General features: G+C 38.6%; 1 protein-coding gene and 3 pseudogenes across 1 annotated transcript; 3 read left to right on the top strand and 1 right to left on the bottom strand.

Annotated features, from left to right (window-relative positions):
• The first annotated feature begins 264 nt into the window (after positions 1 to 264).
• On the top strand, positions 265 to 4382 carry LOC115686310 (F-box/kelch-repeat protein At3g06240-like; annotated as a pseudogene).
• An 853-nt stretch (positions 4383 to 5235) lies between these two features.
• On the top strand, positions 5236 to 6586 carry LOC115667501 (F-box/kelch-repeat protein At3g06240). The gene has a single exon (XM_030589070.2). It carries the CDS (start codon positions 5430 to 5432, stop codon positions 6204 to 6206), a length of 777 nt encoding a protein of 258 aa, XP_030444930.2. The 5' UTR covers positions 5236 to 5429; the 3' UTR covers positions 6207 to 6586.
• On the top strand, positions 6279 to 9614 carry LOC115686311 (uncharacterized; annotated as a pseudogene).
• A 421-nt stretch (positions 9615 to 10035) lies between these two features.
• LOC115667499 (uncharacterized) lies at positions 10036 to 11823 on the bottom strand (annotated as a pseudogene).
• Positions 11824 to 25603: the final 13780 nt, after the last annotated feature.

The raw sequence follows: 25603 nt of genomic DNA, 5'->3' as shown, positions 1-25603 counted from the left end.
TTAATATGACAGGTCAGGGAAGATTGACTCTGTATTTATGTGAAATTATGCTGTATAACTGCTTTGTTGTCCTGTTTCTTGTTATAAGTTAGAAAAAGGTAATAAATTTGGTTTAATTTCAATACCTGTCTTTAGAGCATGGACCAATCCTCACTCAGGATATTTTTCTGTGAAATGTTCTGTATAAGTCTTCATTTGTCCTCAATATGCAAGTATGTTGGTTGCTGAAATGATTGGCGTATGGCATGAAATTGCAGTTTAAGGAGTTATGCTGTCATTGGCAGTTAGAGAATGGTTTTGGTTTCTTTCTTTTGAACACGGGCCTAGTTGCTGCCTTAAATGCTATTGACAATGCTCTTGGAAGGACAGGGGTTAAATGCATTCTTTTATCTTTGTTTTCTCCCAAGTTGTTGAACTGATAAGGTCACTCGACATGTTCAACCAATCTTCAATATCACTTTAAGAGCTTTTTTGTTTGGCATTAATCTAACAAAGATGTATTAGCTAGCGAAAGTCTGGCTTAGACTGTTTATTTTGGTCAAGCTGCTAACTTCCCAAATGCACACGAAAACAGACAGGTTTTTGATGCATACACGTCTATAAGCATTTGAACATAGATCTATGCTCACTTGCTTATCGTACTTGTCTTCAAGTGGTAAACCTGCGTGTGGATACACGTGGACTAGTGTTAAACCTTGTCTTTAAGATCATTCTAAGTTGGATTTGGTATTAAACGAGTTGAATGCATTCCTTTGTTGAGTGAATTAACAAATGAGGGAGGCAACGGTATCTTGTACTTCTTCACAATTACATGTTCTATGATCAAGATGATAGCCTTCTTAGACATCATTACCCATGTATATAGAAAGGATTGGCGAAAATTTCCCACAATTAATACTTGATTTGGTGGGTTATGCTTGTATTGTTTTCACTGACTACTGAATCAAACGATTCACAATTCATTCGACTGATGATTGACAAAATGAACTTTCCAATTCGTGAACTCAACCTTAATTTGACTACTTTCTGTAAATCCCACAAGTGCTTGTGGGTGCAGTTTGTGGATGAGCTTGGGTTATACTGCAATCAACAAGTGCTTGTGCTCTACTTCTACACCAAGCATAAACCTACTTTGATCTAAAAGACTCTTTAGTTTTTTTTTTTTTTTTTTTTGGTGAGAAACCTTTTGGTATCTTCACCTGGTGTGAACAATTTATAAGAGCTAAACTTAACCAGAAACTATGAATAATCCAAAAAGAATATGCTTGTGTTGCGTCATCTTCAGGGTGCACATTGGGAAGTTGGTCCACTTGCAGGCATGTGCGGGCTTGTTGAGCCTCACTGCACGCTTGCACAATCAAGCACAGGGCTCCTGTGTTTTTGACTTCTTGTCCCAGTGCGTGCGCAGCATCTGTTCCAGTGTGTCTATGTGCATGCGTTTACGTGCTCGGCAGTCGTGCGCATTTGTGGGCAGATAGAGTCACGTACGCCCGTGTTTTCAGGCTCGTGCCTTTCCAATTCAGGAGGGATGTGTACCTGTGCTTGATGCGTGACTCCCTAGAGCACAGGAATAGCTCTTCTTTGCGGGTTCAATATATGATTCATCAAGCCCGCATAATCAGAAACGAAGGGAATTATGTCAGTTATGCAGTCAATAACTTAATGGAGTAAGTACCACTTGGTTCTATTGTCTATGCGCTTGATGCTATTGCGTGAGTTCACTTGATGTCCTCAATTCGTTGGTTTCTTGTGATCTTTTGAAATGTTGAGGTGGCTCTTCATCTGCCATGGCTGAATATGTTGGAGCAAGTGGACTGTGTTGAATCACTCCCTCTCACGCATTCCTGGCCTTTTGTGTTCAGGAATTCGTACTCTGTTTCATTTGGGTCTCTGTGATGGTTTGTCGTGGCTTTTCTGGAAATATCTTACTTCTGTTGATCTGACTTTTAATGCTGGATCAGCGGCTTCTTACTGATGATATCATATGCTGGAAATAGCCATAAACTTAACGGCATGAAGCTCTTTTTGAAATTTGTGTTTCAAGACTCGTTTCTTAGTATCATTTTGTTGGCCAATTTCCAATTTATAGATGTTGCATTCTGTGTATCGGCATGTACTATTCTTATTTTTGGTAAACATCTGCACATCGCATATGCTTATGTTTCACAGGAAAGAAGAAAGCTTTGCCTAGGTGGACCAAAACTGGTTTGAAGTAGTATTGTGAATGTCTTTATTTCCCGACTGCGTTCCTATAAGACTCTTGGTAGAAGTTCCCCATAATAACTGTAGTTCTGTATTTCGCCATGATATGAAGCGCACGTAGTTTGGTTAGATAGCTCTCCAAATTGAACACGTTCCATCCCCAAACTCGAACGTGGTCTAGTCAGTTTCATTTCACTCAAGAGGCTGTGTTAAGCAGGGAAAAGGGTCCTTTAGAATAAATAAACCACGTGAACGAATCACAGTTTGTAGATTTTAAATTTCTCAGAACAGTCGTTCTTATTTATACTATAGCTGACCAACATTTTACTACAGAATCGGCTTGCTTTTCCATAGTAGCAACACAATTGCATGGCTTTCGCCACAATCTTTGACAAAATCATCGCTAGATGTTGCTTTCATTCCTCTAGTCTTTATGTGTATATTAAATGTTAATTGGCTCCAAGTCATTGGTAAAGGTGATTGAGTGACGACTTTATCAAACAGTGTGGTTTTTCGATAAACGAATTTGATGAAAGAAAGAACATAGAAAGAAATGCTAAGTATATTTCGTTTTAGAATGGTTATTGAATAAACTTAAACCGCAGTCCAATGTTAGGTGGGACGGGACCTGGTCATTGTTCTGTCTTGTTCCGCTACAGATGTGCACTGAGTACGCTTCTTGATTCATGTCCTATTACTTTATATTACCGTTTCAAGCAAGACTTGAAGGGAATACTTTGGAGCAACGAAAGGAAGATATCTTATAGAAACTTATCTCCTCAGTGAGCAGACAATTTGCCGAATCTTGACCATGGCACAAAAGCTCACCGACGGCATCATCGTTGAGATACTCTTGAGGCTGCCAGTCAAGTCCCTGGTGCGGTTCAAGTGTGTGAGCAAGCAGTAGCGGTCCTTAATTTCTGGCCAGCGCTTTGCGAGGCTACAACTGCAAAGGTTGCTCACGGGGGATGTCATCCCTAGCCAGAGAATCATCAAGAGCAGCCTGCTGCAGACCGTCGACTACGAAGTGCTCGACAGCGGCTGCGACTGCGACACAGGGGGTGGTCTCGCAGTGGTGAAGTCTCATGACCTGGGAAGGGACAATCCGGGCGAGGAGCCCGGGATTGTGGGGTCCTGCAATGGACTGGTGTGTCTGTTGGTCTTCGGCAGATTCATCTTGTACAATCCAACCACCAAGGAGTCTAGGAACTTGCCTGACTCTTAGTCCCAGGGAACGAGGTCCTCCACAGGTTCGGTTATGACTCTGCATTGGAGGACTACAAGATAGTTAAAGGTGCCTATTTTCCTGCTAATGATGGTTCTAAAGAATGTGTTGTGGAGACATTTTCACTCAGATCAAGTACCTGGAAAAGGATTCCTCACAAAGACGTCCATGACCTGTACGAAGGCGGGGTCTATTTGAATGGTGCGGACCATTGGGACGTTTCCCATGGGAGTGGAGACAGGAGGGAGCAAGCGATAGTCTCGTTTGATCTGGCCGAGGAAGACTTCCAGGAGGTGCTCCCGATCCCTACAGTTGAAGACGGCGTAATTTTTTAGGGCCTCAGGATCCACGGGAGATGCTTGTTCATGTACTACGGAACTTGGCTGCCTCACTGTGAGGGGTGGATCATGAAGGAGTACGGCAACCTAGAATCCTGGATGAATGGTTCAGCATCTCAACCGAGGGCTTGCCCGCCAGTCAGTACTATGTTGTCCCGCTGGCCTGCACTGGGAAGGGTAAGATCGTGTTCCAGATTGACGTGTGGGAGATGATTCTGTTCAACCCAGAGGACGGGACTTTCAACAATTACCCATTGAGGACGACAACATCGAGTCGGCCCTCTATCTGGAAACTCTCGTTTCGCCCTATCTCAACCACGAGCGATGAAGGATGCAATGACAGTCTTTAGGGGTGAAAAAAAAGGGTGCTGCTAAACAGAGAGAGAGGACGGAGTTTGCTGCATTCTTATTGTCCTGTTTTGAGAGTTCTCGCCGCTAAATTCAAGTGGTAGATCTTATAATTACTCTCGTGTTCTCCATATGACTGTTCAATCCATTCTTGCGTCTAGCCACTTTGATCAGAACATAACCATACACACCTTCGTATATGATCTGATCCAATACACATTTGATCACTTGAACTGTTACCTATAAACAGCTAGTCTGTTCCTCACCAACGTCTCATTCGATCGAAGTTGAAGCTGACTGCGATCTGAAACCACACTTGTTTCTGCGGTGAATGATATGCCAATCTTTCAAGCTGGTGGCTCCAAAGGGAATAAGCACAGTGAATTTGATAAAGAGGTCGGGTTTACGTAACAAGACGAAAGATGCATAAAGATGTTCACCGAAAAAAATCTCCGGTAGGATATAGACTGTTAAATCATATGATGAAAGCACTGTTCACAAAACGATGTCCACTCTCATTACTCAGCATTCTTCATACTCAAACACAGCAGTTATGACAAGTAAAGCTAAAAGCTATACTGAGGCTTCTTTAGATACAGAACAACCGAATCCAACACCTACAAGCAGATCAATCGTAAAGCTTGGCTCTTCATCTGCCATGCATAAGCTGAGCGGACCCCGTCATATCAATTCTTTTAGCATCCTCAGCTCTTGCGGTCGTGCATATGTTCCCGTTTCAATTGGGTTCATGTGCTGGTTCGTCTGGCTTGTCTAGACTCGCCCATTTGCTTCTTGATTAAACTCTAGTTAAATACGCCAGCACGCGCTTAATGTATCACAGCCAGTTTGGTCGGACGCTCTCAAAAACGAAGGCAACCTCCATCCCCATATTCAAAAACTGGGTCCAGTCAGTTCTCATTTAAAGGTTAGATTTTCTGTAACTTGTGTTAATGACCTGCAAAGTCATCCCTTAAAGATGATGACTTTATGAATTTCTCAGGCCTTTCTTATTTTATAATAACTAAAGCAAACAAAGAAGAGTCAAAAGAGAGTGGCTTTTGGATTGGGAAAGCTTATTGCACCATCAGCTACCAACTACAGTCTTGCATTGGTAGACGAGAATTGAGACCAGGTCAATTCTGGCTCGCTAAACTACAATTGTAGTGAGTACGCCTGTTGATCGAGTCCCAAACCAATTTTTTAATCATCAATAATTCTTGATATTACCGTCTGGCTCTCTGACAAGAAGAGTTCCTTATTTAAGCCTGCTCAGCAAAAGATCGATTAAACAGCAAAGAAACAGATCTCTTACTTGAATGAGGTCAATGAAGAGACACTTTGCCGAAACAAATCGAAGCTCTGCTATGGCAGAAAACATTACAGAGGATATTATCATCGACATACTGTCGAGGTTACCAGTCAAGTCCTTGATGCGATTCAAGTGCGTAAGCAAGCGATGGTGGTCTCTAATTTCCGACCAGCACTTCGTGAAATTGCACCTGCAAAGGCTCATCTTGGAGAATATGACCCCTAGCCAGAAAATTATCAGAAGCAACCCACTCCAAACCATAGACTATGAAGCACTCGACAACGACGAGGTCAATGATCATGTGGTGGTAGAGTCTCATGACTTGGGAAGGGATGAACCCTGGGGGCTCGCGGGGTCGTGCCACGGCTTGGTGAGTTTGGCTGTCGACGATGGATTTCTCGTGTATAACCCAACCACCAAGGAGTCCAGGAAGTTGCCGGGTTCTAATTTAGTTGCAGAACACGAGTTCTTCCATGGATTCGGTTACAACTCCGCAACTGATGACTATAAAATAGTGCATGGAGCTTTCTTTACAGCAAATGATGGCTCTAAGGAATGTGGATTGGAGATATTTTCACTCCGATCTGGCTCCTGGAGAAGGGTTCTTAGCCAAGATGTTCCCAAGTTGGATGGAGTTGGAATTTATCTAAACGGGGCTGTTCATTGGATCGTGAATCATGGAAGTGGAAATAGGATAAACCAAGCGATCATTCCATTTGGTTTGGCCACGGAAACATTTGAAGAGGCAATTCCAATCCCCAAAGTCGAAGGTATAGTTTTTTAGGGTCTGGGGATTCACGGGGGACGCCTATTCATTTATGATGGCACTTGGAGACCACGTTTCGAGGCTTGGATCATGAACGAATATGGGAAAGAGGAATCTTGGACAAGATTGTTCACTGTCCTGACTGACGGTTTACCTGCCTGTCAACTTTATACGATCCCGATAGCCTACACCCAAAGCAGAAAAATTGTTTTCCAGATCGATGTGTCGGAGATGATTCTGTTCAATCCGGAGGATGGTACTTACAAGAATTACCCCATTGAAGAGTATGATAATGTCGAGTCTACTATCTACGTGGAAACTCTTGTTTCACCCAATGTTGGCCATGAGCCATGTACGAGCTCTACATGTGCTGGTTTAGCACGCTATGTTTAGTACACAAAATGCCCTGAAGAGTTCTTATAGTCATGTATCTTTCTGGTTTGCGAGTCGTTGTATTTGAATTCGATTTCACTGTCTCTAATCCCGTCCAACCCATGATTGTTACCTTCAACAATATCCCGTGGATTTTACACCAAGCATACTGAATTGCTTTTGGTGCCTTTCAAACTTTCATATTTCATATGCTTCTGATCTTCTGCGGACTTCCTCCGGATTTAAAGATTACAAGAAGAGGAACACGACATTGCCCTTCAAACCTTGGAAGTGGTGATCTTACATACGTGCATCTATTGTCCATGAAAATGAGAGAACCGACCAAAACCTTTTCGCAACTGCGAATTATGATCAGTCTATTTACTCAATATGAGATTCTCCATTCTATTTGCTAGCATTAACACAACATTCTCAAGAGAATGTCATCAAGAAGAAGAAGAAGAAAAAGGTAGACATTTGCTCAACCAATTGAGATCACATCAATCTGTCTTATTAGTCCAGTACATTGTTTTGGTATGTGACAGGCCAAAATGACAGGCAGAACAATGCAATATTAAGCCAGCCTAGATCTCTTTTAGAACCATCTTTGCATCGAGCGATTCCATTCAGAACAGGAAAGTACAATGATCTGATGACACAGACCTTGACAAATCAAACTATTAATAGTAAACTAGCGCTCTGGTTCTGAAGAAAATCTCAATCGGGTAAACTTAAGACTTCGATTCTGATCCCGAGACAGAATTTGTGTCAAACATGGGCGACACGACAAAGAATAATGCCGTTGTCTCCATAGCAAATATTCTCCAAGGCTTTGTTTGGGGACAAGGATAAAAGTTAGGATATGATATATATTACCCTCAGTGATGTTTTTGCTGTCTGCGACAGGATAAGATCGGCTCAAATAAGGATGTAATCTGGATTAAAAGATCTCGTGCGGAGTGTGGGATGTCCTGATATAAAAGCTCCTTTCTGAAAAGCCCTACCTTCTCCTTCTCCTTCTCCATAGCTCTCTTGTTCGGTTACAATCAGATCCGGCAGCAAGGCAAGATCTTCGGCATCACTCTGCCATATAACGACGACACCAGCGCTACACTCACGTTTTACTGATGTGCTTTTTTTTTCTCTTTCATACGGACTACTTTTTCCTTACAGAGATTGTGAGATCGTCAGTCTCCTCTGCTGTGGCCAATTCCTCTGTCGCAGGAAACAAAAATTTATTTTTTTTCACTGTTCTTGTTGCTAATTATTTTGTACGATTTTAAGGTCTTAAATTTGTTGCTCAGTCTTTTATTTCTCGATGCTACAAGGTGGAGTGTGCGTAAAATATGCTGGACTGCTGCTGGAAACAAAATTTACTCAGTAAGTAGGGCGTCGAGTGTGCTGAGAATCAATAGACCAAAGGCGGCTTGGTCTGATCTGTTTTGGTTTCCATTGAACATAGTAATAGGATGCCTAGAAAAACAACAGAATGATGCCTTGGAACTAGTCTGTTGATCCTGTTTGCTTTTTATGTGGTGTTACTGCTGAATGTACTTTTACGATAGCCATATGGATGTCCATTTGACTCTAGAACTAAGTGTGATGTTAGGTATAGATTGCACAACGAGAGGAGGACATCTTTGGGCTGTAGTATTCGTTGGTACTTATTTACCACTTGGGACATTTTGCTCATGTGAGCTTGTAGCAGGTTTAGTCGCCGGTTTTGTGGATTTAGGGAAATAAATACTTACTTATCAAAAGACTTTAAAATGACAACTCATTCGACACTAGAGTTTATTTGACGAGAATTTTAACTCGTTAACTTCCTCATTGAAGCAAAAATAATGATGTTAGATACAAAATATTTTGCAAATACTTCACTGAATTTGACATGGTATTAATGACTAAAATTTGTATATTTATATAATGAGGAGAACATGCTATATATAATTTTTTTTTTCCAGTTAGCTCTTTAATTTTGAAAGGTTTGTAGCGTGGGGCTTTAAATGGTTTTGCTGTTATCTCACTTGCCAATTTGTTCTGGCATATTGTTTCTGTTTTTGTGTTCGTCATTATATACGGCTCACGATGATAGCAAAGAAATTAACATACTAATGTTAGAGGAGAGGAACCTACGGACGTTGCTTATGTGTATGATGTATTTGATTGTGGTGTAAACCGCCACTAGAAGACACTACCACAAGCATATATTGATGGATCACAGATTTTTTAGAAGCCAAACTAGTTTAGATCATTTTGATCGCCTCAAGGGCAGTCCCGCATATAGTCCAAGATGAAAAACTTATAAAAGTTGTATAATCTATTAAATGACTTGAAAGATCAAGTGGTATTGGGTGGGATCACGAAAGTATAGTGTTGATATTCACTCGGAGGATAGTTGGCAAAAACATTGCAAGGTATGTGTCTTCTCATTTTTTTTTCTTTATTACTTGTTTCCTTTTCCAATGAATAATATAATTTCTTTGTAGAGAGAATCGGGTGCTTCTTCTATTAGAGGAAAGCCATTCCCTCAACATGATCGACTAACAATCGTATTTGGAAAGGACCATGCCAAAAGAAATCTCATGAAGACCCTTCAGAAGTCACGCAGCTTTAGACCATTAACAAGGGAAGAATCATCATGATGAGGCAACTAATGGTGCAAATCAAAACTTACCACCACCATCATCATCTAGACACAAAATGATTTGGTCCTTGAAGAAGTAAAAAAGTGCTAAACCAAGTTATATATGGGCTGCTGGATTAGTTTAGATTCCATGCACTTTTGGCTCTTTCTTTTGTAAAAGCTAGTGAGAGAATGGAGATGATTGTTAGTCGCATTGGACATATGCTAAAAATTTGGATAATGATAAAAAAAAATAATCAATGATGAGCTTCTTTAAATGACTCTAAGTACTGTGGATACAATAACATTATGTTGAAAAATTGTGAAGAATCTTAAGATCATTCATCTCCTTTTATTTATTTGAAGTAGATGATACGAAGAAATTTATGGAAATGCTTCTCTAAATGATGAGAGATGAGAATGACTAGTCATTCTAGGCTAGGATATACAGGCTTATATATCTTTGCTTTGAAAGACTTTTGTCTATCTTTTGTGTAATTGTAACTTCCGTGATGGTATTTTAACTTTGTTGATGGTGTCTATATATATTAGGTCTCTTGTGTAGTCTGTAGTTTTTTGGCATTCAATAACATTGAACAATGTTCTTTTGTGAAATCTAGAGATGTAGTTCTTTTGTGACAAAAGAACATTGTCCCATGTTGTTCAAAGCTATAAAACAACCAAATGGACTACATAAGATAGATAATATTTATAGGCACCATTAACCAAGCTTAAAAATCATCACAGAAGTTGCAATTAAATAAAAGATTGACAAAAGTCATTCTAAGCAAATACATACAAGCCGGTATATCCGAGCCTAGAATGATAAGTCATTATCATCTCTTTCTCTTAGAGAAGCATCTCCACAATTTCCTTCCTATCATCCCCTTCAAATTTAAAAAGGAGATGAATGTTCTCAAAATCCCTCGCAAGTTTTTCTACATAACTTTATTTAATCCACGGTACTTATACACATTTAAAGAAGCTCATCATTGATTATTCTCTTATCATTGTCCAAATCTTTAGCATATCTAATGTGATTAGCAATCATTTCCGTCCTCTCACTAGCTTTTTCAAAGAAAGAGCCAAAAGTGCGTGCAATCTTAACTAACCAAGCAGCCCATTTATCACTTGCTTTAGCTCTTTTCTTCTTGAAGGCTCGGAATAATCTTGTGTTGATTATGATGGTGATGGTAAATTTTGACTTGCACCATTAATTGTCTCATCATCATAATTCTCACCTTGTTGATGGTCTAAGGTTGCATGATCCTCTGAAAGATCCTCATTGAGAATTCTCTAGGCATGTTCCTTCCGATTATGGTTGCTAGTCGATGATATTGAGGGTAGGACTTCTGTCTCAAAGAAGAAGCATTTTGTTCTCTCTATAGAGAAATGTTATTTTTCTTTAGAAAAGGAAACAAGTAATAAAAAAATTTGAGAAGAAGCCACACAAACTTTGCAATATTTGTTTCAACTATCCTGAATATCAACAATATGCTTTTTGTGATCCCGTCCAAAACCAATTTGAACTTTCAAGTCATATATCATATTATACAACATTTCCAAATTCTTCATCTTTGACTCAATGTGAGGACTATCTTTGAGGCGGTTAAGATGATCTAACAAGCTTGGCTTCAACAATTGCACAACCCTTTAATATATGCTTATGGTTGTGCTTTTCAGTGGCAGCATACGCCAAAATCATATACATCATACTACAACAAAATTTGTAGGTTCATCTCCTCTAATATCAGCATGCTAAAAATTGTTAGCTATTATCATGATAAATCTCTAATGAGGAAAAAAAACCGAAACATTAGCCAAAAACTAATTGGCGGGTGAGATAATAGCAAAATCATCCACAACCCAACGGTACAACTCTTTCAAACTAATGGAGCTAATTGAAAAAGAAAATGAATATATGGTGTTCTCCTCATATAGAATACACAATTTTTGGCCATTAACACCATTTCAAGTCTAGTGAAATATTTTCAAACTATTTATTATCCAACATGATTATTTTCGCTTTAGCGAGAAAGTTTACAAGTTAAAATCCTTGTCAAATAAACTCATGTTTGTGATGAGTTATCCTATTAATTTTCTTATTAGTATTTTTTTCCTCTATATATACAAAAAAGGTGGACTAAGCCTGCTTACCACGAAGAGATGATCCGTCAATTCAGCAGCAACACCACACAAAAAGCAGACAAGATCAACAGAATAATTCTAAGATCTCATTCTATTTTTTATAGACGTATCACATATAAAAAGTCAGGAGAAAAAAGAATGATTTGGTACATTGAAAGAAAACCAAAACAAATGAGGCCAAGCCACCTTTGATCTTTTGATTCTTAGCGAACTCTACACACTACTTACTGTGTTAACTTTGTTTTTAGGAGTAGTCCGGATTATCAAGAACATATTCTAAGCACACTCCACCTTGTGCTTTGTTAGACAACGGGTGCATTGAGAAATAAAAGACGAGAAACAAAACCTCAAAATCATAAAAAAAAAAATAGAAACAAGAAGCAGTGGAAATTGTTAAATTGTTGTTACCTGCAATAGAGGAGTTGGCTGGAGCAGAGGTACTGCCAGAGATGACTTTCTAACGAACTTTGCAAGGAAAAACAAGTCCATGTAAGAAAAAAAAATGCATTAGTAAAACGTACGTGTAGCGCTAGTGATGGGGTCTTTGTTACCTATGACGGAGTGATGCTGAAGCTTGTTGTCTCGCTGCTAGATTTGATGGCGAGTGAACAAGATGATGTAGCTAGCAAGGATCACCTAGAGGGGGGTGAATAGGTGATCTTAAACAAATTTTGAAAAATTTATGCGGAAATGAAAGAACACAGTTGAGTCTAAATAAGATTCAGATTCAAGCAGATTATATTAGACAGTGTTCTTGATGTGCAGAATGTAAATAAAGAGATAAGGGATAGAAAATCTGCACACAAGTTTATAGTGGTTCAGCTTATAGCAAGCCTACGTCCACTCTCTCACGCTTACAGCCTACCGGCTGGATTTCACTATGAATTCAAGAGGAATTTACAGATTCTGAGTGATAGCACTCTTGTGTATGATAGGATTCTCTGTCTCACACAGTCACTCTTACAAAGTAATCCTCAAGATCTTAACTTTTGGCTCAGAAAGACAAGAGAAATGATTGGAGTATGCTCAGACTTTGGACTTGTTGATTCTTGAATCTGTTGTTCCTTCTGCTGCTCGTTGATCTCCTTAAATACTCCTTTGCTTCCAAACTAGCCGTTGGACAGCTTTCAGAGGATCATCTTCCAATCTTCACATTGGATAGATTTGTATAAAAAGGATTGAGTAGCCGTTGGATGACAAATTCTGAATCCCGCTGATTCTGGTCTCCCATACAATCAGAATCTTGGTTTCCATAAGTAGAGCTTTATCCGTTGTAATGCATGCTTGTCGTAATCTTTGATTGTCAATCAATTTGATTGAGATCAAAGCTTTCCTTCTGTGAAATCCATACCAGATCACTAGCTGTTGTTTTTCGTTCTGAGTTCTGCATCTGAAGAATTTCTGCGTCTGCGTCTGCTTCTGAAAAATTTCAGCTTCTGCATCTGCTTATGAAAATTTCTCCGTCTGCGTCTGAATAATTTCAGCGTCTGAGTCTCAGAACTTAGATTATGTGGGTCTTCAATAATGTATTTACCAGCTTGTAAAGTCTGAAAAACTTCCTTCTGAGCTTCCAGAATATACATACCTGGAATAAATTAGTTCAGAATAAGTATCAGATTTACAATAACATGGAAGGTTTTGTCAACTTCAAAATCAATAGGAGTTTTCCTCAACAATCTCCCCCCTTTTGATGGTGACAAAACTTTCCTGCAGATTGAATTAATTTGAAATTGATTTGAAAGTAAATAAACATATTAAGCTTATGAAGCACAGATTGAAAGAGCAAACTCTGTTGATATCTGTGTCTTTTTCTTCCTTTGTATATAACCTGCAAATTTGCATATAATTTCTCCCCCTTTTTGTCATCAGCAAAAATAATAATGATAGAGAGAATAAATCATTGATATTAAGCAATCAAACAGTCTAACAAGAATTGTTAGAAATATTACAGACCAATGGAAAAAGAGATGGTTTTGAGAGAAATGTTAAAAAAGCAGGCTATTTTTTGGAAGGGGTACGAATGAGTTGAAAATTATCCAATATAGAGATAGCTTCTTCAATCTTCGAACTGCATTGTCCTATAGCCTTATCCATGTTGGATGAGCACATAGCAATGGTTTCCCCAAGTTCTGCTTTATCTGCTGCTGCTTGAAGTCGTTGAGTCTTGTTGTTTTCCTCAACAATTCTCTATAGATTCTTCATATCTTGTTCTAGTACAGCTTGCTTATCTTTGATCTCGAGCAGAAGAGAGAGGATGTTCTGATTTTCAGAGGGCTGTTCTTGGACATTTGCTTGTTCAGACTGATCGAACCCTGTTGCTTCTTCTGGTGGAATCTCCCTCAGAACAGGTGCATGGTCTGCAGAAACATGTTCTTCAGGAACTGGTTCTGAAGCCTTTGAAGTTGATTCAGAAACATGTTCCGGATCATCAGTATGTTCTGTTTCAAAGTGCTCTGCTTCATCACTTTCATCCTGCAGAAGAATTTTTCGTTTCTTGCTGTACACCTTGAGTGGTGTGGGAGAGTCAGTTTGCTTGTTTCCTGTTCTTTTCCTTTGCCCTTTCTCTTTATCACTTATCTTCCCAACAGATTGAATCACTGACGGTTGAGCATTCTTTCCTCTTGTTGAGCTTACTCTTTCCTTTATATCATCAAACTGCTTCATTTTGGAAAGCATTCTTTCTCCAACAAACATACAAGGTATAATGGTTTTGCGCAACTCATCAGGAATAGTTATCCTTAAAAACATGAAGATTCTAGTGATAAGTGCACCATATGGAAGTTGACCCTTGTCCTTTTGCAGAGTTCTATACATGTGGAAAATGATGATGTGTGGAAGAGAGAAAGATTGACCTTTCAAAATTGTTCAAAGATTGACAATCAAAGATTACGACAAGCATGCATTACAACGGATAAAGCTCTACTTATGGAAACCAAGATTCTGATTGTATGGGCGACCAGAATCAGCGGGATTCAGAATCTGTCATCCAACGGCTACTCAATCCTTTTTATACAAATCTATCCAAGGTGAAGATTGGAAGATGATCCTCTGAAAGCTGTCCAACGGCTAGTTTGGAAGCAAAGGAGTATTTAAGGAGATCAACGAGCAGCAGAAGGAACAACAGATTCAAGAATCAACAAGTCCAAAGTCTGAGCATACTCCAATCATTTCTCTTGTCTTTCTGAGCCAAAAGTTAAGATCTTGAGGATTACTTTGTAAGAGTGACGTGAGATAGAGAGTCCTATCATACACAAGAGTGCTATCACTCGAATCAGTAAATTCCTCTTGAATTCATAGTGAAATCAGCCGGTAGGCTGTAAGCGTGGGAGAGTGGACGTAGGCTTGCTATAAGCCGAACCACTATAAATTTGTGTGCGATTTTCTATCCCTTATCTCTTTATTTACATTCCGCACATCAAGAGCACTGTCTAATATAATCGCTTGAATCAATCTTATTCAGACTCAACGTGTTCTTTTATTTCCGCATAAATTTTTCAAAATTTGTTTAAGATCACCTATTCACTCCCTCTAGTGATCCCGCCTGATGTAGACTTGGAATCTTGGTTGAGAATACGTGAAGATCTTCGACGGGCCACCATCTTAAACGGCATTTTGATCACTTTTGGAGTGTAAAGATTAGATTTTGGAGAAAGAAGAGAAGAAGGCTTCGAGTATCGAGAGGTTTTGGAGAAAGAGTCGTCGATAGGGTTTGAAAGAAGGATGGGTTTATAAAGAAAGATAATATATTAAGCACAATTAATCATAAATTAGAATACGTACCGATTTGCTTCCTAAAGTAACGATTATGAAAATATCATGCCAAAAATATACCGCAAAATTTGAATAAAGAACGTATTTCTTTGGAGTCAAAAATGTTCGGAGAATATTATCGAAAATTCGTCTATCAAACACTTCAAGAAAATGGATAAGTGATGCCGGTTTGTTTCTTATGAACTCAAATGAAGATTTTCAGAGGTTTTGTGAATATATCCTAATTGATTCTTAGAATCAATGAATTGAATATTCACATCACCATTTAAACATGATCTCGAATAAAATGATGCTTGATTTAATATGCTTAGCACGCGAATGAAGAATAGGGTTCTTAGTCAAATTGATAGCACTTGTGTTGTCACATTTGATTGCAACACTTGAATCTTCAATAGCATAGTCTCGCAACTGTTGCTTTATCCAGAATCTGTGCACAGACAACTTCCCAAAGCTATATATTCGCTCACTGTAGAAAGTGCAAGCGTATTTTGCTTCTTTAAGTGCAAGGTGTTGACACCTAAATTTTGCTCAATCATTTAGGGTTTTATCGCATAGAAAATTAGGGTTTAACCTTTAATCCCTAAACAAAAATATTTTCATGGCATGTAGACATTAGGCGCATTTGCATTAATAGATTTAGTGAAACATATTTAAAAAAATTAAAAAATTGAAAAAAATATTAAAAAAAAGAAAAAGAAAAGAGAGAGAAGACAAAGGGGAGCTCTTCCCCGTGACTCTCCCTCTGACACTTGCGAAAAAGAAGAAAGCAGAGCACGAAAAAAAACAAGAAGAAAATGGAGAAAAGCTTTACGGCCCCGAGGCTTAAAAGAAAAAGGAGAATTGCAGCCGTTTTAGCCAAAAACGGACCTGATTCAGTCCCAAGAAGAGGACTGGCTACTGGCGTATGAGAAGATGGGGAAGGTGCGCAGATCAACAGCAGTTTTGAGCTGGGGAAGGAAGGAAAGAGCAATGTTGACCATCGTAAGCCCTTTTGGAGGGATGCCCAAAGAGTTCGTACGATAAGGTTTTGAAAAGAAAAGGACGGGTTTATAAAGGAGGAGGACAGGTTTGGAAGGAAAACTTATTTTTAGAAAATATAAAAAGAGATTCCAAAAAAAAATGTAGGAAGGAAATATACTTGTTGAAGCATAAACACGTATGATAATATATTAAGCACAATTAATCGGATAAATTAGAATACGTACTCTGATTTGCTTCCTAAAGTAACGATTATGAAAATATCCACGCCAAAAATATACTCGCTAAAATTTGAATAAAGGACGTACCTTTCTTTGTGAGTCTGAAAAATGTTCGAGATCGAGAATATTTGAGTCCGAAAAATTCCTGTCTATCAAACACTTCAAGAAAATGGATAAGTGATGCACAATTTGTTTCTTATGAACTCAAATGAAGATTTTTCAAGAGGTTTTGTGAATATATCAACTAATTGATTTTATTAGAATCAATGAATTGAATATTCACATCACCATTTTGAACATAGTCTCAAATAAAATGATGCTTAATTTCAATATGCTTAGCACGTGAATGAAGAATAGGGTTCTTGGTCAAATTGATAGCACTTGTGTTGTCACATTTGATTGCAATACTTGAATCTTCAATAGCATAGTCTCGCAACGCTTGCTTTATCCACGAGAATCTGTGCACATCAACTTCCCAAAGCTACATATTCTGCTTCGTGTAGAAAGTACAACGTATTTTGCTTCTTTAAGTACCAGGATACCAACATATTCCCATGCAGTTGACATGTACCTGTAGTACTTTTCCTGTCCACTTTACATCTAGCTAGATCAGCATCAGAATAACCAGTAAGAGTAAAATCTGAATCTTTGGAATACCAAAGACCTAACATTGGATAAGTTCCAATGTATTTGATTATCCTCTTTACTGCAGAAAAATGTGATTCCTTTGGGTCTGATTGAAATCTTGCACACATACATACACTGAACAATATATTAGGTCTAGATGCAGTAAGATATAATAATGATCCTATCATGCTTCTATATACCTTCTGATCAACCTCTTTACCATTTTGATCTTTGTCCAGTTTGGATGATTGTGACATGGGAATGTCTGTCTTCTTGCAATTTTGCAAACCAAACTTCTTGACAATCTCCTTTGCATACTTCTCTTGGCAAATGAATGTACCCCCTTTGGTTTGTTTCACTTGTAGGCCAAGAAAGAATGTTAATTCTCCCATCATGCTCATCTCGAACTCATTCTGCATATTCTTAGAAAATTCTTTGCAAAGCAGTTTGTTAAAAGATCCAAAGATGATATCATCAACATAAATTTGAACAAGTAAAAAATCCTTACCTTTTCTCTTAATAAATAAAGTTGTATCAACCTTACCTTTGGTGAAATCATTTTGCAGAAGGAAGTTACTTAACCTCTCATACCAAGCACGAGGTGCTTGTTTCAGACCATAAAGGGCCTTTTTGAGTTTATAGACATGATCAGTCTTCCTTGGTTCTTCAAAGCCAGGTGGTTGTTCCACATATACTTCTTCTTTGATATATCCATTCAGGAAGGCACTTTTCACGTCCATCTGAAACAATTTAAAGTTATGGAAACAAGCATAAGCTAATAGTAGCCTAATGGCTTCTAACCTTGCAACTGGTGCATATGTTTCATCATAATCTATGCCTTCTTCTTGAGAATAGCCTTTTGCTACCAGTCTTGCTTTGTTTCTTGTGACTTTCCCTTTGTCATCCAGTTTGTTTCTGAATACCCATTTTGTTCCAATTACTGGATGATTTTTGGGTCTTGGCACAAGCTCCCATACTTTATTGATTCTGAACTGCTGAAGTTCCTCCTGCATAGCTTCGATCCAGCTTTCATCTGATAATGCTTCACCAACTTCTTTTGGTTCTATTTCTGATATCAACACCAAGTTGCTGATGTTCTCCTTGTGTTTAGATCTAGTCTTGATACCATCTTCTATTTCTCCAATGATGAGGTTCTTCGGATGACTGGATTTATGTTTCCAGTTTCTGTCAAATTTTTCCTTCTGACTATCATCAGACTCTAAAGGTTCTGATTGAGTCTGGATTATATCTTCTTTTCCTTCTTCTATGGATTCGACGATCTTTGGAGATTCTTGTTGAGCTTCTGATAATTCTTGAATGTTGGGAGATGGTTCAGATTCATCTTTGTGAGTTTGAATATTTTCATCAAACCTTACATTCATTGTTTCTTCCACAGTCTGAGAATTCTTGTTGAAGACTCTGTATGCCTTACTTGTAGTTGAATATCCAAGGAAAAATCCTTCATCTGCTTTCTCATCAAACTTACCAGGGCGATCATTTGGATTTTTGAGAATAAAGCATTTACAACCAAACACACGAAAATATGAAATATTGGGCTTTCTACCTTTGTAAAGCTCATAGGGGGTTTTCTCAAGAATGGGTCCGAGAAAAGCTCATTAATGATATAACATCTTGTAAAACGCATCGCCCGAAATGAAAAGGAATCTTGCTTTCAATCAACAAAGTTCTTGCCATTTCTTGCAAAGAACGATTTTTCCTTTCCACAACACCATTTTGTTCTGGTGTATAAGGAGTAGAAAAATTGTGTTGAAAATCATTTTCCTCACAGAATTTTGAAAAACTTTGATTTTCAAATTCTTCCCCATGATCAGTTTTAATGCAGGAAATGGTATAGCCCTTTTCATTCTGAACTCTTTTTGCAAATTTTGAAAAATATGAAAATGCTTCATTTTTATGAGCAAGGAAGAACACCCAAGTAAATCTTGTGAAGTCATCAACAATAACTAAACAATACTTCTTACCACCAATACTTTGAGTTCTGGTTGGACCAAATAGATCCATATGAAGAAGCTGCAAAGCACGATTAGTGGAAACATGATGTATAGATTTAAAAGAACTTCTTACTTGTTTTCCTGGAGTGCAGGCATTGCATAACTCTGTTTTCTTATATTTCAAATCTGGCAGACCTCGAACCAGTTTCTTGTTTGAGATCTTTGAGATTTGTTTCATACTGATATGCCCCAATTTTCTGTGCCATAGGTCTTCATCTTCTTTGATTGAAATCAAGCAATGAATGGAATTTGGATTGACATCTAGAAGATAAATATTGCCATGTCTTCTTCCTGTGAATGTTTGAGAAGAATCTTTGCTTGTTCCTGAGCATGTATCTTCTTGAAAGTTGATTCTGAAACCTGTATCACATAGTTGGCTTATGCTTATCAAGTTGTAGTTGAGCCCCTTTACCAATGAAACATCATTGATTGTGAGTCCTCCAATTTCAACTGTTCCTTTGCCAACTATTTTTCCTTTGTTATTTCCTCCAAAGGAAACTTTTCCACCATTCAGGTTTTGTAGTTCAACGAATATGCTTGGATCTCCTGTCATGTGTCTAGAACATCCACTGTCTAGGTACCACTTTCTTTTTCTCTTCGTGGTAACCTGCAAAAATTACAACATCTCAAGTTTTCTTTGGTACCCAAATTTGTTTGGGTCCTTGAGGATTAGTATAGGCTGTCTTAACAAAGTCTCTTCGAATAGGTCTCCAGACCTTAGGACATTCATTCTCAAAATGTTGTGAATCTCCACATTTTGAGCACTTAAGAGCACTTCGGCCAACAGGTTTAACAAAATTTTCTTTTGAAATGATTTTTATAAGCTTGTCGAGGAGGTCTTTGTCTTAATCTCTCCTTGACCTTTGAAAAATCGATCAAGCTATCACTTTCCTTCACAAATCCGAGACCAGATTTGTTATAGTAAGGAATTTGGATAGAAAGGATATGCTTCAAGGTTTCTGAACCTTTTGAAAACTTGGAAGTAATTTCTGAAACTTCCTTTTTCAAAACAGCATTTTCTTTGGAAAGAAAATCTCGACTTTCCTTGATTTGATGAAATTCTTTTTGAAGGAAATCGATTTTTTCTTTTTGAGAAACATCCTGTTGCCTTAATGATGAATTTTCCTTTTTCAAATAAGAGATTCTTTTAAGAGCAGTCTTAAATTCAAAGCATAATTCATCAATATAATTTGATACTTCAATAGGCATATCAGAATGCTTTACCTCAATTTCCACTTTGGGATCAGAATCAGAATCTGAATCTGAGTCTGAGTCTGACTTAGCCATTAGACAGAAATTAGAGATATCTTCATCACTGTCTTCGCACTCTGTATCACTCCAGGTTTCTGCTTTTAAGGCCTTCTTTGCTTTCTCAAATTTGGTCTTCTTTTTCAGAAGTGGACAATTTGGCTTAATATGTCCATGTTTCCTGCAATTAAAGCAAATTACCTCCTTTGACTTTTCTGTTTCATCAGTAGTCTTCTTCTTCTCAAAAGGCTTCCTCCCTTTAAGGTTTCTTCCTTTGATTTTCATCTTCTTATACTTCTTTATGAAGAGGGCCAGTTCTTCATCATCAACATCTTCATCTTCAGAATCTGCATCAGAATCAATGTTAGTTTTTAATGCAATTGATTTTTTACCTCTGGATTCATTTTCCTCATTCCGTTACTCAGTTTCATAGGATTGAAGAGTTCCAATTAACTCATTCACTGATAGAGGCTTGATCCTTTGTGTCTCTCGAAGAGATGTTTTGATATTATCCCACTGCTTTGTCAGTCCTCTCAGTAGTTTGTTGACTTTCATCGCATCTGGGAGTAGTTGTCCTTGATATGCAAGACCTTTTACAATGTCAGCAAACCTATCATACATATCAGCAACTGATTCTTCAGGCTTCATTTTGAAGGCTTCATATTGACCAAGCAAATGATTGATTTGAGTTTCCTTGGCTCGATCTATTCCTTCATAAGTAGTGTGGAGAGTATCCCAGATTTCCTTGGCTGATTCACAAGCAGCAATTTTTTTATATTCAATAGGTGATAAGGCACAATAGAAAGAATAAATTGCTTTGGAATCTAAGGTTTCTCTTTTGGATATCTCAGTTTGAGATAATGGAGGATCTACTGCTTTGCTTGCATCTGCCTTTTCTTTTGAATCAGAAGATTTTGGATTGACTCCTTTGATGATGACATCCCATTGCATGTGATCAATTGACTTTATGAATGCCTTCATCTTATTCTTCCTTGCCATCGAAATATGGTGGTCTGTTGTTGCTTTGTCCTTCAATGAGCCCTGGAGCACTCAAGCTAGCCATATAGATCGTTAGCTCAGAAGTAGAACACTTCAATAAATGAGCAACCTGCTCTGATACCAATTGATATAGCTAGCAAGGATCACCTAGAGGGGGGTGAATAGGTGATCTTAAACAAATTTTGAAAAATTTATGCGGAAATGAAAGAACACAGTTGAGTCTGAATAAGATTCAGATTCAAGCAGATTATATTAGACAGTGTTCTTGATGTGCAGAATGTAAATAAAGAGATAAGGGATAGAAAATCTGCACACAAGTTTATAGTGGTTCGGCTTATAGCAAGCCTACGTCCACTCTCCCACGCTTACAGCCTACCGGCTGGATTTCACTATGAATTCAAGAGGAATTTACAGATTCTGAGTGATAGCACTCTTGTGTATGATAGGACTCTCTATCTCACACAGTCACTCTTACAAAGTAATCCTCAAGATCTTAACTTTTGGCTCAGAAAGACAAGAGAAATGATTGGAGTATGCTCAGACTTTGGACTTGTTGATTCTTGAATCTGTTGTTCCTTCTGCTGCTCGTTGATCTCCTTAAATACTCCTTTGCTTCCAAACTAGCCGTTGGACAGCTTTCAGAGGATCATCTTCCAATCTTCACCTTGGACAGATTTGTATAAAAAGGATTGAGTAGCCGTTGGATGACAGATTCTGAATCCCGCTGATTCTGGTCGCCCATACAATCAGAATCTTGGTTTCCATAAGTAGAGCTTTATCCGTTGTAATGCATGCTTGTCGTAATCTTTGATTGTCAATCAATTTGATTGAGATCAAAGCTTTCCTTCTGTGAAATCCATACCAGATCACTAGCTGTTGTTTTTTGTTCTGAGTTCTGCATCTGAAGAATTTCTGCGTCTGCGTCTGCTTCTGAAAAATTTCAGCTTCTGCATCTGCTTCTGAAAATTTCTCCGTCTGCGTCTGAATAATTTCAGCGTCTGAGTCTCATAACTTAGATTATGTGGATCTTCAATAATGTATTTACCAGCTTGTAAAGTCTGAAAAACTTCCTTCTGAGCTTCCAGAATATACGTACCTGGAATAAATTAGTTCAGAATAAGTATCAGATTTACAATAACATGGAAGGTTTTGTCAACTTCAAAATCAATAGGAGTTTTCCTCAACACAAGAGAGCTATGGAGAAGGAGAAGGAGAGGATAGGACTTTTCATAAAGTAGTTTTTATACTGAAATATGATAAATCCTATCAAACTTTATCCCTCTCTTCACATAAGACTTTTTAACCCGAAAATATCCTTGTATTATCCGGCCTCTTTTTGTCTTTGACAGCAACCAAACACCATGTCCAATACATCTCCAAATTTTTCTTCTTCTCTACCATCTCTTTACCCATTATCTTCTCTTTCTATTAATCCCAATTTCCCATCGTCTCTTAACAATATTGCGCCCACTTTCACATCTTCTTCCCTTTTCTCTATTGCTTTAATCTCTATTGCTGCTCAAATTATGGCCGCGTAATCAGCCTTGCCATCTCATGTTTTTCCCAACACCACAAGTCTCGTCTCCATCAAACTTGATGCAAACAATTATCTTTTGTGAAATCTCAATTTGAACATATTCTAATCTACAACAATCTGCTCAACTATGTGAATAGGTGTTTTTTGTGTTCACTGAAGCTTATCAATGATCAAAATGGCACTGTGGTGGTCAATATCTCTTATGCCACTTGCGTCAAGACTGATCAATGCATTCATAGTTTGATCAATTCAACCCTCACAGTTGAGATTTTCCATGAAGTTCACAACTTTCGAACATTTCAAGAAATTGCTGCTCAGCCAAGGAAATTGGACTAAAACTTGATTTTTAGAACGCTGTTAAGAAACCCGATCAGTCAATGTGTGATTATCTTCGACATTTGAAGTCAATTGCGAACTCCCTCACCACAATCAATTGCTCTATCTCTGAATAGGACTTGGTGATTCAAGCCCTCATGGGCTCCCGTCTGAGTACGTTTCTCTTGTTACCATGGTCACAAACGACACTATAATTCTTTCCTTTGATGATCTGCGGTCACGCCTCCTCATCCAAGAAGAACAATTTCTCCGAAAATCAAATGCATCATCTTGATCTGATATTCATTATGCTTTGATCAGTTATGTCACTTCACCCAGTTCACCGTTTCAAGGGTTTTGGGTGGACGTAATTCTAGAGACTGAAGATCTGGTTAGGGACAAGGTGGACGATTCTCACGTGATCAACTGAGTTGGCAATCTTCCTATGATCGATTTAGTTTACGGTCATTATTAGCCCCCTCTGCTGATCACTCCTTCACCACCTCTGTCGGCCTCATGGTGGTTCGAAGCCCTATGTTCCCCCATTCACATAAGGAGGCATTGTCGGATCTAAGTCTCATTTTACTCGTCAGATCTATAACGTGGTTAGGCACACACTATAATGTCGACAACGATTCCACCATGCATTCACCGCCACTGATCTGTTGGTCTCCTTCTTAGCTCTCTTGGTTGGCGAAACCTTTGATCCAATGTGGTATCTTGATAGCGGAGTGTCGGCACACAAGACTAATGACATTAGTGAAATCTTAAATCCTAGACCCTTTTACAATTTGACAAAAGTCTCTATTTGTGATCCTCATTTATTACCTATTAAGACAATCGGTAAAGGCTTTCTACATACTAGTTCTCTTTGTTATTATCTCCTGTCTATTGTGTTCCTAATCTTGCTCGCAATATACTCTCGTTTACTCAACATTGACGTAAAAATTCTTGTTCCATTGATTTTAATGGTTCGTTCCTTCTTTTTTTGAAGGACCAACTAATCGGGAAATTTCTCCTCGAAGCTAAATCTACTCATGGTCTTTATATGATTTCCAATTCATTGATGTCATCTCACTTGAATCCTGTCATGGCTTCTTCTGCTTCACTCACCCGTTGGCATGCTCGTCTTGGTCATCCCAATAGACAAGTTTTGAGTAGTGCTTGCAATTCTAGTTCTAAGTTGGTATCTTATGAATCCTGTCTTGTGGCCAAATCTCATCGATTGCCTTTTGAGTCTGTTAATCATCGTGCATCTTTTCCTTTAGTTATAATTCATTTTGATGTATGGATGAGTCCAATTTTATCTAATTTTGGTGTAAATATTTTGTTTTATTCATTAGTGACTACTCTCAGTTCACTTTGGTTTTTCCCATGAAAAATAAATATGAAGTGCCTACACACTTTCATCGCTTCCGTTATTTTACAGACTGATGGGGGAGGTGAATAAACCAATAATTCATTCCAAACATACTTACATGAAAATGATATTATTCAACCCCATCTCAAAATGGTATTGTCAGAATGCAAAATCAGATACTAAGTCAAAATGTTTCGAACCTTATTAATCTATGCTCATATGCCTCAATCATATTGGTTTGATGCCCTTCTCGTTACTATTTACACTATTAATCGCTTCCCACTCCTGTCCAATATGATATTTTTCCTTTCCATTGTTTATTTGAGTTCCGGTTTGATTACTCGTTCTTTTCGATTTTTGGGTGTGCTTATTATCCCTTTCTTCCGTCTCGTGTCTCCCATAAACCGGCACCTTATCCTGTGCCATGTGTAATTCTTGGGTATACATCGAATCGCAAAGGCTATTGTTGCCTTGATCGATCAAGTAGTTGTTTTTTTTTATTGGTCATCATGTTCGGTTTAATGAGGAGAATTTCCCTTTTCACAAAATCCTTTAACTCTTAGGCCCCGTTTGGTTCAACATTTGGGGAACGGAAAGCTGAAAGCTAGCATTTGGAATGTTTAAAGCCCAAAGTTGGTCCCGACCAGCTTTGGGTTTTCAGCATTCCACAAATGCTGAAGCCTATTTTTCCCTTCCTAAATTGCCCTCACTCAAATTTCTTTATTCCGGTTTTGCCCCTGTTACTATTCATCTTCTTCACCGCGAGGGTGGCCGGCGAGGGCGGATGTGGCCGACGAAGGGCCGGCGAGGGGCCGGCGAGGTCGCGCAACCTAGGCAAAGGCCGCCTGGAGTTGCGCGACCTCAGGCGACGGCCGCTTGGTCGCACGACTCCAAGCGACGACCGCCTGGGTCGCAACCCAGGCGACGGCGCCTGGGCGGTCGCCCGACCCCAGGCGGCCGTCGCCTGGGTCAGGCGACCTCGCCGGCCCTTCGCCGGCCACTCTCGCCGGCCACCCTCACGGTGAAGAAGATGAACAGTAATAGGGGCAAAATCGGAATATTAAAAATAAAAATTGCCAAAGCCCTTTGCAAAAAAAAATTTACCAAACACTACTTAGGCCAAAGTAGCTTCACAAATTTTTTTTTACCAAACATCACTTGCATTTTCTCAAGTGACTTTCACCTAAAGGTATTCGCATTC

Source organism: Syzygium oleosum, unplaced genomic scaffold, assembly GCF_021117445.2.
Source record: "Syzygium oleosum isolate NSW1041296 unplaced genomic scaffold, Sole_v2.1 Sole_v2.01, whole genome shotgun sequence".
Taxonomy (NCBI): Eukaryota; Viridiplantae; Streptophyta; class Magnoliopsida; order Myrtales; family Myrtaceae; genus Syzygium; species Syzygium oleosum.
This window is presented reverse-complemented; position numbering and strand designations above follow the sequence as displayed.